The sequence below is a fragment of the Mesoplodon mirus genome, assembly GCF_964341445.2.
Source record: "Mesoplodon mirus genome assembly, chromosome: 19".
Classification (NCBI taxonomy): domain Eukaryota; kingdom Metazoa; phylum Chordata; class Mammalia; order Artiodactyla; family Ziphiidae; genus Mesoplodon; species Mesoplodon mirus.
In genome coordinates, this window is record NC_138995.1 from 51,834,672 (window position 1) to 51,849,094 (window position 14,423).

A 14,423-nucleotide genomic window follows, 5' to 3' on the forward strand; every position below is an offset into this window, starting at 1 on the left:
TTTATTTGTTTATTTTTGGCTGTGTTAGGTCTTTGTTGCTGCGCGTGGCCTTCTCGCTGTGGTGGCTTCTCTTATTGCAGAGCATGGGCTCTAGGTCCACGGGCTTCAGTAGTTGTGGCACTCGGGCCCAGTAGTTGTGGCTCGTGGGCTCTAGAGTGCAGGCTCAATAGTTGTGGCGCACAGGCTTAGTTGCTCCCGCGGCATGTGGGATCTTCCCAGACCAGGGATCGAACCCGTGTCCCCTGCATTGGCAGGCGGATTCTTAACCACTGCGCCACCAGGGAAGTCCTAAAATTAATTTATGACAGCCCTAGGACCTACCTCTGTGGGGGCCAGGTCAGGGGTGCTCAGGTTTGAGGAAAGGTAGGGGTTCTCTGTCCCCTGGGTCTGAACAGGCCCCTGCTGCTCCGACCTTTAAAGCCCTTTGCTCTTCAGAAACATCTTTCCCTCCCAGTGGGCATGGGGGAGGAGACATGCAGGCATTGGGCAAACATCTGTCAGGTACCCACCATGTGCCAGCCCTGGGCTAGGAATTGGGGTTACAGATAATAATAACCCCTGGTCTCCCGGAGCTGACCTTTCTGGTGAGGAAGGGCAGACAAGAAAGTTTAGTTTGTCAGATGGGGAAAGGGCTTTGGAGAGAAATAAAGCAGGAAGGCAGGATTGGGACCATGGTGGGATTGCAAAGTCATGCATGATCAGGGGAGGCCTCACTGAGAAGGTGGTACTTGAGCTAAGTCCCAAAGAGGGAGCCATGTGGACCTCTGGGGAAGAGCCTTCCCTTCCTGGCAGAGGGAGTGTCCAGTGCAAAGGCCCTGAGGTAGGAGTATTTTGGGGCATGATCAGCGACCATCGGAGGCCAGTGTAGCTGAAGCAGGATGAGTGAGGGGGTGAGTGGTGGGAGGGGAGTTCAGAGAGGTGATGGGGGCAGACCATGTGGGGTGGGCCACAGTGAGAACTCTGGCTTTTCCCCTGAGTGAGATGAAGCCATGGGAGGGCTCTGAGCAGAGGAGGGTTGTGATTGGACTCAGGTGTTCACAGGCTACCTCCCTGTTCCACCCTTTCTCTGGCCTTCTCTCCCATCTCTGGAACTCCAGAGTTTGGAACTTTACCCACCCTGTACCGTCCCCCTCCTGACCCATGCTGACATCATTGTAGCATATTGGTCAGTAGCTTCCATTTTAGAGGCAGGCAAACCTGGCTGTGAGTCCTGTCTCCAGCACTTAGGAGTTCTGCCACCTTGGGTGAGCAGTTTAACTTCACTGAGCCTGTTTCCTCATCTGTAAAATGGAGATTTAAGGAGGTGGCGAGATGATGCCTAGGTCTAAATGTATCCAACACAGAGCTGCACAGACATTAAATGCAAGAAAAGGGAGTACGATTAATAGCCACTCTGATGCAAAAGAAGAAAGTAACTTTCTTTCGGAGTAAGAGATGACGGATGCTTCAACAAAGGCAGTGTGGATGGGAAGGAGGCGATGCCTTTGCGAGGTTCTGCTGGAGGCCTGGAGGCCGAATAATAGGACTCGAGACTGACTCTGGTGGAGGGAGTGGGGAGAGAGCAGACCAAGGCAACGTCTAGGAACTCAGCTTGGAGGACTGGGTGGGTGATGGGGCCGTCGCTGGCAGAGGGACCTGGAAGGAGGAAGACACTGGGTGATGTGGGGAGTGTACGATGTCCAGGAGACGGTTCACTGCAGGGGGAGAGCCTCACCCAGACTTGTTAAAGTGGATGGATGAATGTCCCCTCTGGATTTTCTTTTAGCTCACTCTGAGAGTCCCCACTTTTGAATCGTGGCATTTATTCCACGGTTAGTGTCTGATATATTTGGCCTTATTCTAGCCATCTTATAGTTGTCTTTCTTTTCTTCCTAAACTCCCTTTTCTTTTCTACTAGTGGCTACCCCTTCCCCTCCCCACAACATACTGTAATTTCTAATTTTCTATCAACATTAAAAATTAACCACTATCTATGCCCTCCTACCCAAGCAATTGAGGACTTTTGCATATTTTAACTTTCCTATGCTTCCCCAAATCTGTCTGGGTTCCCCCAGGCAAATAGGCTGGTCTCCCTGTATCCAGCTGTGGGTAGGGGCAGCTCCTCCTCACCGTCTCTGGTTCCCAGGAGGGATGTGAGGGCTCTGTCTGGGTCCAAGCATGGCAAACGTGCCACCTAGTCTCAGGTTCCAGGGATAGCGTGTAGGAGAGATTGTCCTCGGAGCCTGTTCGTGGGGGCGTGGATGGGAGGGATGTGGGTACGGTAGGAAAGACCTCATGACCTTGGAGTTAATCCCCATCCATCCACCAGGCCCCCTTCCCAGGACTGCTACACCCTGGGTCTTACCACAGCCGGCATGGGGAACGGGTGTGGGTGGGACAGGGGCTTCTGGGGGGCTCACGTCGTCCTTGGCCCCTGGCCTCTTCTTACACTCCCCCTTCACTTGGTCTCTGCAGTGTTTGTGGCAACACAGCCCACAGTCTGGGGGAAATTCAGAGGTTAGTGCCAGAGGCCCAGTCTGTGTCCTCTATTCTTCGAGCCCACGGGTCCTGGATTCCCTCCCCCTACCCATGCCCCACTCACCCCGACAGCGGTAGCCTTGCTTGGTGACACCCCAAAGCTGGGAAGAGAAAGCAGAATAGGTTACCTAGGCTAGGGGAAGGAGGGCTGTGATTGGGGTGGGGCTGGGGTTTGTCTGGAGGAAACAATTCAGGTTTTGGAAGTTTTCAAGGCTAGAGGCTTATGTGAGATCTGGGAGACTAAAGGAATTAGGAGGTTATCTCAGGTTTGGAAAGTCATCTATGGTATGAGAATTGGACAAAATTTGGAATTAATAAAGCATAAATTCTATGGGCAGGGGTTGTGTCTGTTCTGTTTCCTCCTGTGTTCCCACCCACCCAGAGCCTATAACTGTGCCTGGCACACAGCAGGTGCCCAGTATATATTTATGAATGAAAAAATGAATGAAAAAGTAAATTTGGAAAGTAATCCAAGGTTTGTGAATTGGTCTTGGTTTAAGATTGAGAGGTTTGTCCATTATACAGAGTTTGAGGATACCCTGAATTTGGAAATTATCCAGGGTTTGAATGATCTGGGGTCTAGAGACTTGGAGATTGATTCTGCTTGGAGATAATCTACTCATGTTTGTAGATTCTCCAGGGTTTGTCAGTTATCCAGGATGGAGATTGTCTGGGAATCGAGCAGTATCTAGACTTCAGAATTATCCAAGATGTAGGGAATATCCATTGTTCAAGGTTGCTGTGAAATATGGGGCTTATTTGAGGCTAGAGGCTTCTCTGGAATTTGGGGATTATCCGGGGCTTGGGGACCATGAGCGCTCCAGGGCAGGGCTGGCTTTTCCAGCCCAGGCTGTGGGGAGTTAGGGCGCTCCAGGGGTCCCTCAGGGTGACAGTGGGAGGAGTGCTCACGAAGCCGCTGCAGCTGCCACAGAAGGTGGGCTTGCGGAAGGTGACCTCCTGGAAGGTGTGCAGGAAGGCCAGGCCCAGCTTGGAGCAGATGGCGCTGGCCTGGAGCAGGTACCCTGTCAGCTCCTCTCGGCTGAAGGAGCCACTCCTGGGGGAGAGATTGCGCTTCAGCAGGACTGGTCCATTTCTCCCAGACCCAGGAGTCCTGGATACCCCAGGTCCTCGTCTTAAGGGAACCCAGGAGTCGGGAGCACCTACCCCTGGCGGCGGGGTGGGTGAAGCCCGTGGCAGGCGAAGGGGAAGTTGCCTGAGAGTCGCTCAAAGTCCTCCTGAGAGATGGTGCCTCGGCCTTCAGGGTCATAGTTCTTGAACACAGACTTCGGAGGAGCATGGGAAGGGGAGAGTCAGGCCGAGTCAGAGGCCCCGGGGCCTTAGATCCCTCCTCCCGCCCAGGGCTCCTCCTCACCTCCACCAGCTCCTCCACATGCCGACCCAGCGTGACCCTGTCGGGCTTGGGCGTCACGCCAGGGGCCCACTCCACCACCAGGGGCACCTGGAAGGGGGAGGGTGGCTGGGGCAGGGACAGAGGGTCACAGTTAGTCATTGCAGAGGCTTGGGCTGGAGGTCAGAGGTCAGGGCTGGGGTCTCACCAGACTCTTGGGACAGCGGGGCTCCCGGGCGTAAGAAAGCTTATAGATCTCGTCCTCCGTGTAGAAGAGATCCAGGGAAAGCTGGAGGATGGGTAGGGCGTTACGGACCCTCCTTGTCTCTATCCTCCTACCTACAGCCCATGCCTGCCTGGACCCCCAGTCTCCTCCTCTTTCCAAAGCCCCTCTTCCCTGGGACCCTCATGGTCCTCTCTCCCACTGAGCCCCCCTTCGCTCTGCACACCGCTGGTCCCCTAGACCAGAAACACCATCTTGTCACCGAGGCTCTTTTGATCCTATTTAAAATTGCAAACCCCTGTCACTTTCCATGCCTGTTTCTGCTTTAATTTTCTCTATAGCACTTATTACCTAAAAGACCATATGATTTACTTATTTACTTCTTTCACTGGGTATCTCCCCCACTAGGAAGTCAGCCCCACAAGACAGCAATTTTTTTCAGATGTTGCACACTGCTGTGAGCCTAAGCGCCTAAAGTAGTGCCCGGCTCACAGCAGGTGCTCAATAAATATTTGGGCTGATGGCCTCTTAGAGTCAGCATAGCACAGCAGCTTAGGCACCAATTATCCTGGGGCAGGACCAGCTTCACAGGCAGGCCCCACACTTAGAGGGGCCTCCACTTCATTTAATGCCCTGCTATCACCATCTTGAAATTCTTAATAATTTCAAACAAGGAGCCCCACATTTTCAATTTGCAGGTGGTCCTGTCTTAGGATCTGAAAGTCAGCTTTTCAGTCTTAGACTACCTGGTCCTCAGAATCTCAGTCTCTCTCAATTTATAGCTCTTTAGAATGAAATATATATATATCTCTACCTCTCTTTATTATCTATCTATCATCTATCTACCTATCTATCTGTCTATGTAAAATAAAATATAGCCAGGATCTCACACTTGCAGTCTTAGGACCTAGTGTGATAGTTAATACATGTTCTGAAGCTGGCCTGCTGTGGGACAGGGGGCAAGTGGCCTCACCTCTGTGGGTCTCAGTTTCTCAGTCTGTAGAATGGACACAATAAGGGTCCCCTCCTCGTAGGGTTGTGAGGATGGAATGAAGTGCTCTCTGGGGACTGTTAAACATGGTGCCTGGCACATAATAAGTGGTTGATAACTGTTACTAGCTTTTTGCTTAGATTCCTGGATATGTTAAAGCTTGGAATCTTGGACTAGTGGCATGAGAAGCTCAGAACCTTGGAGTACAGGAGTGCAAAAGCCCGAAGCAATTCTGGAGCTCAGATCAATGGATACTTGAGTTGCTGGGGGAACTGGGGGGAAAACGCATTACTTATATAGAGCTCACTGTGTTCCAGATACTATTTTAAGTACTTTATGTGAATTATATGAATGATATTTATATGAATTATATTACTTATTCTTTTCAACCACTCTCTGAAGTAGGTCCTATTTGTATTCCCATTTTGTCGTTAAGGAAACTGAGGCCGAGGGGTTAAGTGACTTGCCCAAGACCACACAGAAAAAAAACAAAAACAAAAACAAAAAAAAACCCTAGGGCCTCCCTGGTGGCGCAGTGGTTGAGAGTCCGCCTGCCGATGCAGGGGATACGGGTTCGTGCCCCGGTCTGGGAGGATCCCATATGCCGCGGAGCGGCTGGGCCCGTGAGCCATGGCCGCTGGGCCTGCGCGTCCGGAGCCTGTGCTCTGCAACGGGAGAGGCCACAACAGTGAGAGGCCCGCATACCGCAAAAAAAAAAAAAAAAAAAAAAAACAAACCCTAGAAGCTCTGGCTTCAAAGCCCATGCATTCAAGTGCTATTCTACTATTCTATCCTGACCCTCACCCACCCAGGACCCTAAATCTCAGTACCCCGCAGATGCAGCCTCTGGGAGCTCAACCTGGGCAGCTCAGGGCAGCTCACCGTGAGCAGATGCAGTAGGTCCTCATTGGCACTGCAGGGGGGGTGTTGCCTCTGGAGGACTGCCAGCTCCTGCAGCCGCAGGTAGAGGCTGTTGAGCTTGGGTAGGTGCAGGCGGCCGTCAGGCAACCTGTCAGGCTGGGCCTCGTGCAGGGACACCAGATCCTTGAGATGCACACCCAGTACAGGCAGCCGGAAGCCGGTGCAGCCAGCCCAGGTGCGGCGGTAACAGGCGTAGTTGTTGTGGGCGGCAAGGAGCTCAGTCAGCTCCAGCAGGGCCTGTGTGGGAGGGGCATGTATTTTTTGGCGGGGGGAGCAGCATGTAATCGGGGAGGCCAGTTCTGTTCCCCTAGCTCCTTGAAGGGGAGTACCTAGCAGCGTCCTGTGTGGCTCTGGACCCCCCAGGGGCCCAATGGCATTTTGGACCTCTCCCCAAGCCCCTCCATGTTCCACATTGGCTTCAGCATCTCCCCAGACTGCTCTTCCACTTGGGCCCCCATCTCAGAAAGGCCCCACTATCTCCCATTCCCCAGGCTAGAGTGATTTTTCAAAAACCCAAATCTGATCATGGGTGCTCTCAGCATTCCCAAACGCTTCCTAGCTCCCCACTGCCCTCTAGATAAAGCCCAGACACCTTAGTTGGGCTTGCAAAAGGCTCAACAGGATCTCCCCCCGCCCCCTGCCCCGGCATCTCCAGCCCAATATCCTGCCACATCCTGACCTCAGGCACACACCAGACTCATGAATGACTCACTCTCCTTAGACACTTTCAGGACACCCCCAACCCATGCTCCTCCCATGGGTGGCCCAAATGTTGGCATCCCTGGGGGCATCATTTCACTCCCCACCTGGACTGCAAGTTCTCTGCTAGCATCTCTTATCTGCCTCCCTCCAGTCCTTCTCAGGACCAGACACACAGTAGAGAGAGGTCAGCACCACGGATGAGGAGGGAGGAAGAATGACAGAGGAGGACAAAGCCTGGGGGTCTGTCGGATTTGGAGGAGCAAAAGGCCTCTGGGTGGCTCCAGGGCCCCTGGGAAGGGACGGAGGGGGCTGGGGAAGAGTGTGTGGGTTCAGGATAATTGACCACTGGAACTTTGGGAAGGGCAGTGGGACTTCACCTTGGTGCTGTCAGGGCTCAGGTGGGTGTGGGAGTCCTTGAGTCTGGAGATGGCGCTATGACACAGGCCCCCAGTGACTGCCATCAGCGTGTTGAAATTCTGCAGCTGGAGGAGCCTCTAGGAAGGGAGGGTGATGCAGAAGTGATGGGCACCACATGGAGGACAGGCAAATTGGGGGTTCAAATGACAGCATCCCCATTGAGTTGGGGTCTCAGGCACGTGTGGGGATGGGCCAGTACGGGCATCAGACAGGTGAGATGTGTCAGGCAGGAGTGGGCCACAAGCAGGTATGTGGGCATTACACGGAGGTCAGGCAGATGATGGACTAATGTGAGGTCAGATAAAAGTGGGAGGAGTCAGGGACTTCCTTGGCGGTCCAGTGGTTAGGACTCAGCGTGTACTTCCACTGCCAGGGCATGAGCTGGAGCTCTGGTGGGAGAACTATTATCCCGCATGCCATGTGGTATGGCCAAAAAAAAAAAAGGGGGGAGTCAGGCAAGTATGGGGTGTTTGATGGGTTTGGGGATTCAACAGGTCTGTGTCAGGCAGGTGTGGAGGATGCAGACAGATGTTAGGGTGTCAGACAACTAGGCGGCCTCTGCACTGGGAGTCAGCCAGGTGAGGGGAGACCAGAAGGCCTGGGTTCTGGGCAGGAGTTGGGAGCTGGGCAGAGGTGAAATCGTCCAGAGTGATACGGAGGGGTCAGGTAGATATAAGAGACAGGTGTGGGGTCAGCCCTCCCCTTTCTCAGGTTTGAAGAGCGGAGGTTGCTGGAGGAGAAGGTTGTTGTGGGCCAGGGAGGAATGGAAGATGCTCAGACAGGGGAGACCCCATGTAGATGCCAGAACACCCTGGTCTGTCGGGCAGGACGGGAAGCAAGGAGATGGAAGACGCCAGAGGCAGGGCGTGGTCTGCGAGGAAGTACGCAAAAGGGCGTGGCCACGCTGGAGGAAGGAGGGCTTCCCTTTTCTCCAGAAGGGAGGGAACATAGCTGGAAAGGAGGGGGAAGGGGGAGGGGGGGGAGGGGGAAGGGGAAGGGGAGGGGGAGGGGGGAAGGGGGAGGCGGGAAGGGGAGGGGGAGGGGGGAGGCGGGAAGGGGGAGGGGGAGGGGGAAGGGAAAGGGGGGAAGGTGAAGAGAAAGGGTGGGCCAAGGGAGACCTGAAGTGATGGTGTCGGATGCTGTCACTGTCCTAAAGGGACAGCTGGGGCCTAGGGACGGGGTAGGGTTTGACGCGAAGGTGCGGGCAAGAAAGAGTCTCCTCTTTCATTGCCCTGCGGATAGAATATTCGGGCATTGGGCTTGTGAGACGGGGTCAGGAGGAACGTCGTCAACTGCCACGTCTGGGACCAAGGAGTGGGGCCAGGGCGGGTTGGACGTGGTGAAATCAAGGCCAGGGAAGGAGTGCCGTCACAGTCCCGGGTTAGAACGACAGGACTGAGGCCGCGGGGAAGCGGCCAGGGTGGGGCGTGATGCGTTCGGGAGGGGCCACGATATGGTGACGTCACCGCCCAGGAGCCCCGCGGAGCAGGTGCTCAGAAAGTGGGCAGAGCGGCGGGGCGGACCTCACCTGTGCCACGTGGATGAACTTGTCCAGCACCTGCCCGCGCTGTGCAGGCCCGGGGCGGCTCAGCACCATGACCTGCACCCAGCGGGACACGCTGTTGCTGAGACCTACGGATCCCTCCAGGGCCGGGCAGCCCCGCACGGAGCCCTGCAAAACGTAGTCCCGCAGGTCCTGGGGCTGGGGGTGAGGTGGGTGTCAGGGTGGGCCCTCGCGCTCAGGCCCTGCCCCTCACACGCCATCCCCCAAGCAGTCACGACCTCTGACCTCCTAGCCCGGCCATCACGTGTCCCTGAGGTCACCATGGCCCTCTCCCATCTGAGGAGAAATGTTTAAAGAAAGTTGGGTACTATTCTGAGCCCTTCCTCATAGCCTCACAAGTCTATGAAGTGAATACTATATTATTCCCATTTTAGAGATGAGGTCATTGAGGCACAGAGAGGCTACGTAGTTTGCCCAGGGTCACACAGGCCCGAGTCAGGGTGGGAACCCAGTCTATTGCTCTTAACTGTATACCTGACTGGTATATAGTCAGCAAAGGGAAGGGTGGTGAAGAGGACACAAAACTAACTTCTATTTGTTCTGCTCAAGGAGCCAACATTACATACCCACATCCACTGCACTGTGTGTGTGTGTGTGTGTGTGTGTGTGTGTGTACAATCAGGAAATTTTCCCATTAAGGAACCAGATCCCCAACTATCCTCAAAACGATGATGGCAAGATGGCAATAGCTAAACACATATATAGGTTGAAGCATTTGAAATTACAATTTGGGTAGGTTAAATATGTCAAAACATGGCAATTTCAAATGGTTCAACTATAGAGCATTTACTCTGGACCAGGCGCTGATCCTATGAGGCAGGAACTAAGTCCCCCTTTTACAGATAACGGGCTGAGGCACAGTGAATTTAAATGCTTCTCAAATGAATGAACAGTTAATAAAAATATTTTGAGCACTTACTATGTGCCAGGCACTGTGACGAGCACTTTTAAATGGACATATTACTTTCCCCAACCAGCCAATGAAATATTATGACCTCCTTTTTACACATGAGAGAACTGAGTCCCAGAGAGGTTGAGAAACTAGTTCAAAGTTACACAGGTAGGAAGGGGCCGATGGGATTTGAACCTGGGGCTCTGTGCTCAGCCAGCTTAACTCATTTTCCTGGACCCTCTAGCACCCAAATTTGACAGTTTGGGTCCTCTCAGTCCTGCCCGGCTCCAGCCAGGCCTCGGCCCACCCCAAGCCCTCCCCCGCTGGGAGGAGGGGCGTCCTTACCGTGATAGCCTGGAAGGACCGGAACTCCAGGTAAGTGAGGTGCTCTGCCAGCTCCTCAGTCTCCAGGTGGTCGAAAAGCAAGGACACTTTGCGCTTTTTGCCCAGGCCTGGGCTGCTTATGGTGGGAGGGGGGCCGGGGCCACCAGGGCTCAGCCTGGGGGCAAAGAGAGGCAGGGGGAGGAGCTGGGGTGGAGGGTGTGGGAGTGTGGAGGCAGAAGGCAGAGTGGGGGTGGGAGGGACGGGGAAGGGACTGACTCACAGGTTGGCGGAGTCTCCCAGGCTCCGCTGGGTTGCGTTACCCTCCTGTTCCACAGTGGCCCAGAAGCGACCTATAACCTCTTCTAACTGGGGCTCCTGATGCACTGTCTCAGGGTGTTGAGTCAGCCAGTACCTGAGGGTGGTTTAGAGATGGTGGAATGAGGCTGGGGGTGAGGCAGGTCTCTGAAAGGGGTCTCTTGGGCTGGGGGATCTCTAGGTGCTGGGCTTGGGGGCATCTCTAAATGTGTGCAGGGGGTCTCTGGAAGGCCAGGGTTCAGAGAGGCACCAGGCTGGGAGGACCTCTGGGAGTAGCACTGGGGGCCTCTTAACACAGGCTGAGGGATCTATGGCAGATAGACTGGGCAATCTCTTGGAAGTGGGATGGCTAGGAAGCAGGGTAGTGGGGATGGGCCTCAGGAACTAGGTTGGGGGCCTCTAGGGGTGAGATTTTGGGGGAACAGGGTGAGGGGGTCTTAGAAACTAGGCTGGGGTATATGGGAGGCTGGGGTTTTAGGAATCTGAGCTGGACGTTTTGGGGCACCAGCTGGGAGAGGGTCCATAGGATCTGGTCAGGGGTCTCTAAGAGGTGAGGGTTCTAAGGAAGAGAACTGGGAGGTTTTAGGGACCAAGCCAGGGGATTCTCAGAGTGGGATTTGCAGGAGCAGGGCTGGGTAGTCTCTGGGAAGTGGTTTTTTTTGGGGGGGGGGCAGTAGGGTGAGGATCTTGGGTCATGGGAGTGTAGGTCTTGGCGCAGGCCTACCTGACCAGGTGACAGATCTGCAGCCTCCTCAGCTCCTGTGTGCTCCCTGTGGCCTCCTGGTACTTGAGTTCCGGTCAAGGCTCTGTTATCCAGCATCGCAGACCTGCCTGCTCACCCCGTCCCCACCAGGCTCTCTCATCTCTGCCCTCCGCCCTCCACCCACTGCTCATGGCCCCGGGAGGATATAAGGTCAGCAGACGGGCAGCAAGGTGGGCAGAAGGCAGCACCCAGTTGTGCATGGCAAGTACCATGTTGAGAATGTGGTCCCCACGGCGCAGGCTGCCAGCCGAGTCTGAAGGCAGGAGAAGGGGACACTGTGTCAGAATGGCCCCTGGGCAATGGACTGCACAGCTTCCAGAGCCGGTTGGACAGCCTGGTTCAAACCCCAGCTCTACCAGTGACTCCGTGTATGAACTTGGGCAAACAACCTGGCCTCCTTGAGCTCCAGTTTCCTTGTCTGTACCATGCATGGACCAGCATCATGCCTGGCAAGTCATACTGAAGATGGAAATAGCATCAGACCTCCTCCCCCCGCAGCTCAGGAAAAAGAAACGCAGGTAGGTGTCTCTCTTATTCCTACTGTACTGATTGAGAGTCATTCCACATACGCCTGCTTCTATTTTATACCCCTCAAGTTGAGCCCAGAGAGAGGTGGGTGCTTGGCCCAACCTCAGGACTGGGGAGGCTGGCCAGGGAGGGGACACTCACCAAAAGACTGAATGCATTTCTCCAGCAGGTCATCTTCGCTGCAGCCGCCCTCATTCAGCATGCCCAGAGCCATGGAAGCCATGACCTTGCTGATTTCCCGGGCGCTGGGGCACGTCTTGTGGCGGCGGGCCTGTCGGGGCCGGCCCCGGCCCCCTGTCTTCCCCAGGCATTCCTGGTGGGACTTCCTGTGGACACATTCCCTGGGGAATCATGGGAGTCCCTTCCTTGAGGCAGACCCCCAGAATTCTTCTTGACCCCAAAGCCCCAAGGCATCCTAAAGGCAAGGTCCTAGCATTAGTCCTGACCTACCGTGGTTCCATAGGAGAAAACCCCAGGAGTAGTCCAGATCATGGGAGCCTTCTCCTGCAGGAAAACTCCAAAGGTCACGCCTGTCCTCTTCAGGGAATCAGGGGGGAAAACCCTAGGATTACCCTGAACCACCGCCCCCAGCGAATCATGGGAGAAGACCCCCAGGACTACTAAAGACCCTCCAGGAATCATAAGAACTCTCTCCTCCAGGAATTGTCCCCCAATTCCCCTTGACTGTATGGTCCCAAGGCATCATGGGAAAGACTTCCTGTTGGCAGACGGGTTACTCCTGACCTCCCAGGGAATCATAGGAGAAGACCCCCAGAATTATTCTTGTCCTCCCCAGGGGGAATGATGGGAGGTTCTGCCTTCAGGGACACTCCTCAGAATTCCTCTTTGCTTTCCAACACCTACCCCTCCTCCCCCCAGCCCTCCCCCAAGCCAGCCTTTTGGTGGGACTGGAGTCTTAGCTGCAAGCCTGGGTCCCTAGATTTGGAGCCTGGAGAGAAGATATAGGTGCAAAGTAGCCTCACCAGAGCCCTTCAGAGCTGGGCACGGTCCCTGGGGCTGAGGCAGCTTCAAGGAAAGTTTAAAAATAACCCTCACTCTGCCCTGTGCCTCCCCAAGGCTCCTGTTCCAGCTGGGGAAAGAGGGTAATGGAGAGACAGGGATGGTGGAGGAAGGAGGGAGCAGAATCCAGACAGAAGGCCTTGGCTTCCACAAGAGTCAGACAGAACTGGGCTGGAAAAATTTATGCTGGCTGTGAGACTTTGTGTTAATCACATAATTTCTTTGGACCTCAGTTTTCTCATGTGAAAAATGAGAGTCGTCTTTGGACCTTCTCCGAGAATTTATTATGAACATTCAGTGCCTTGCTCTTCAAAAGTGCTAAATAAGGGATTTAGTTTGCTTAGGCTCTTAAGTGGCCAGAGGTGAGAAAGTTAAATTTGAGATGCAGAGAGAGAATGTGATGGAGCAAACTAGAAGCAAGGCCTGGGGAATGGGGGTGAAACCAGAAATCGGGAGACCCCCATAAAAAGGGCACTGCCATGTCCCTGGTGCATCCTAAAGGCTCGGTAATCAGTTTGAATGTTGTCGACTAACAGCTGGCATTACTGAGCACTGAATGTGTACCGGGCAGAGGGTTGAGCGTCTGTCTAGCTTAGGGGTTCCCAAAACATGGTCCCCAACCAATCCCAACAGCATTACCTGGGAACTTGAGAGAAATACAAATTCTTAGGCCCCACCCCAGACCTACAGAATCAGACACCTTGGAGGTGGGCCCGCAGCCTGTGTTTTAGAAGCCCTCCAGGTTGTCCTGATGTGTGCCCAAGCTTGAGAACCACAGGTCTAGACTGTACCACCGAGGACTCATGCGTCCCTCTGAGGAGGTACTATGATTATTCTATTGACAGAAGAAGAAACTGAGGCACAGAGCGGGTTAGTGACTTACCTAAGGTCACACAGCCAGAAAATGAGGCAGCCAGGTCTCCACCATTAAACTCCTGGAGATTATAGGGAGGGGACCCTTTGCCTATCAAAGACATGCTGGGGGAGGCAGAAGGAGCTGCCTAGGCTATGGACCCAGCCACCATGGCCCCTGTGAGGACAGGAGGGCAGGTGATAGGAAGCCGATTCCAGAACCTGCTGGCATAGCCAGCTGCTAAGCCCTTACCCTCGGACTCTCTGCCCCCTGCAGCGTCTGGAGCAGCCAGGAGTTGCTTAAGAGGCCGGGGAGCCACCTTGCCCTGCGTCACACTCCCCTCCCCTGGGACAGGGCCCTGCAGGAGTCTGGAGTTTCCAGTTCTGGGGGCAGCCAAGAAGACCCCAGGGAGGACAGAGGCACCCAGCCTGTGGAATTAGGATGGGGGCGTGAAGGGCGCGGGGAGAATGGGATCAGAGCAGCTCAAATTCCAGAAGAGCAAGGATAAGACACAGACGCCTAAGCAAACGGCCCCAGCCGGAGCTGGCTCTGGACTCCCTGAAGCATCTTTCCACCTGGCGCCCCTGCTCCTGCTGCTGCCCCGAGAGTAGCCCGACACCCTATGCCCCTCGTTAGAACCTCCCCAAACTTCCCATGCAGCCCAAGCGAGACCCAGGGGCGTAGGGCGCTCCTGGTCTCTTGGAGAAGGGTCCCCTCACCTCTTGCTGTCTTTCCTGTCCATGCTTCCTTGAGGGCAAGGGGTCTTTTAAGAGTGTAGCTCAGCTCCTCCCCCCCTCACCAATGCTCCAGCTTCTTAGCCCCTTGGGAGCTGGGGCCTCCTCGGTGCTTGGGAAGGAAAGAGGAACTGCCCCTCCCCACCCAGCCCCAGGCCAGGGGGAAGGAAGAGGCTGGGGAGAGACCAAAGATCCCTCCTCCCCCCACATGGGGATCCCTTCAGGCTGAGGTTTCCGGTGCTGCCGGCCCCCACACCCAATCGCCCAGCAGATTCTCTCTCTATCTCCTCCATCTTTCAGTCTCCAGACCC

General features: G+C 54.8%; 1 protein-coding gene across 1 annotated transcript; it reads right to left on the reverse strand.

Annotated features, from left to right (window-relative positions):
• Window positions 1–46: 46 nt before the first annotated feature.
• On the reverse strand, window positions 47–14,185 carry RASGRP4 (RAS guanyl releasing protein 4). The gene is made up of 16 exons (XM_082606665.1): window positions 14,098–14,185; window positions 11,647–11,831; window positions 11,046–11,230; window positions 10,939–11,000; window positions 10,180–10,311; window positions 9,921–10,074; window positions 8,648–8,821; window positions 7,080–7,196; window positions 5,962–6,237; window positions 4,074–4,154; window positions 3,890–3,994; window positions 3,682–3,800; window positions 3,427–3,571; window positions 2,582–2,618; window positions 2,345–2,479; window positions 47–1,635 (listed from the first exon to the last, which is right to left on the reverse strand). The coding sequence occupies exons 1-16, from the start codon at window positions 14,118–14,120 to the stop codon at window positions 1,382–1,384; spliced, it is 2,184 nt and encodes a 727-aa protein (XP_082462791.1). The 5' UTR covers window positions 14,121–14,185; the 3' UTR covers window positions 47–1,381.
• Between the last annotated feature and the right edge of the window lie 238 nt (window positions 14,186–14,423).

Bases quoted from the DNA above. Each gene is read 5' to 3' on its own strand.
- RASGRP4 (XM_082606665.1), bottom strand. From the start codon at position 14,120: ATGGACAGGAAAGACAGCAAGAG. The intron at 10,312-10,938 runs GTAGGCCTGCGC...AACCACCCTCAG, and splicing joins CAGATCTGTCACCTGGTCAG to GTACTGGCTGACTCAACACC. The intron at 6,238-7,079 runs GTGAAGTCCCAC...CCTCCCACACAG, and splicing joins TGAGCCCTGACAGCACCAAG to GCCCTGCTGGAGCTGACTGA.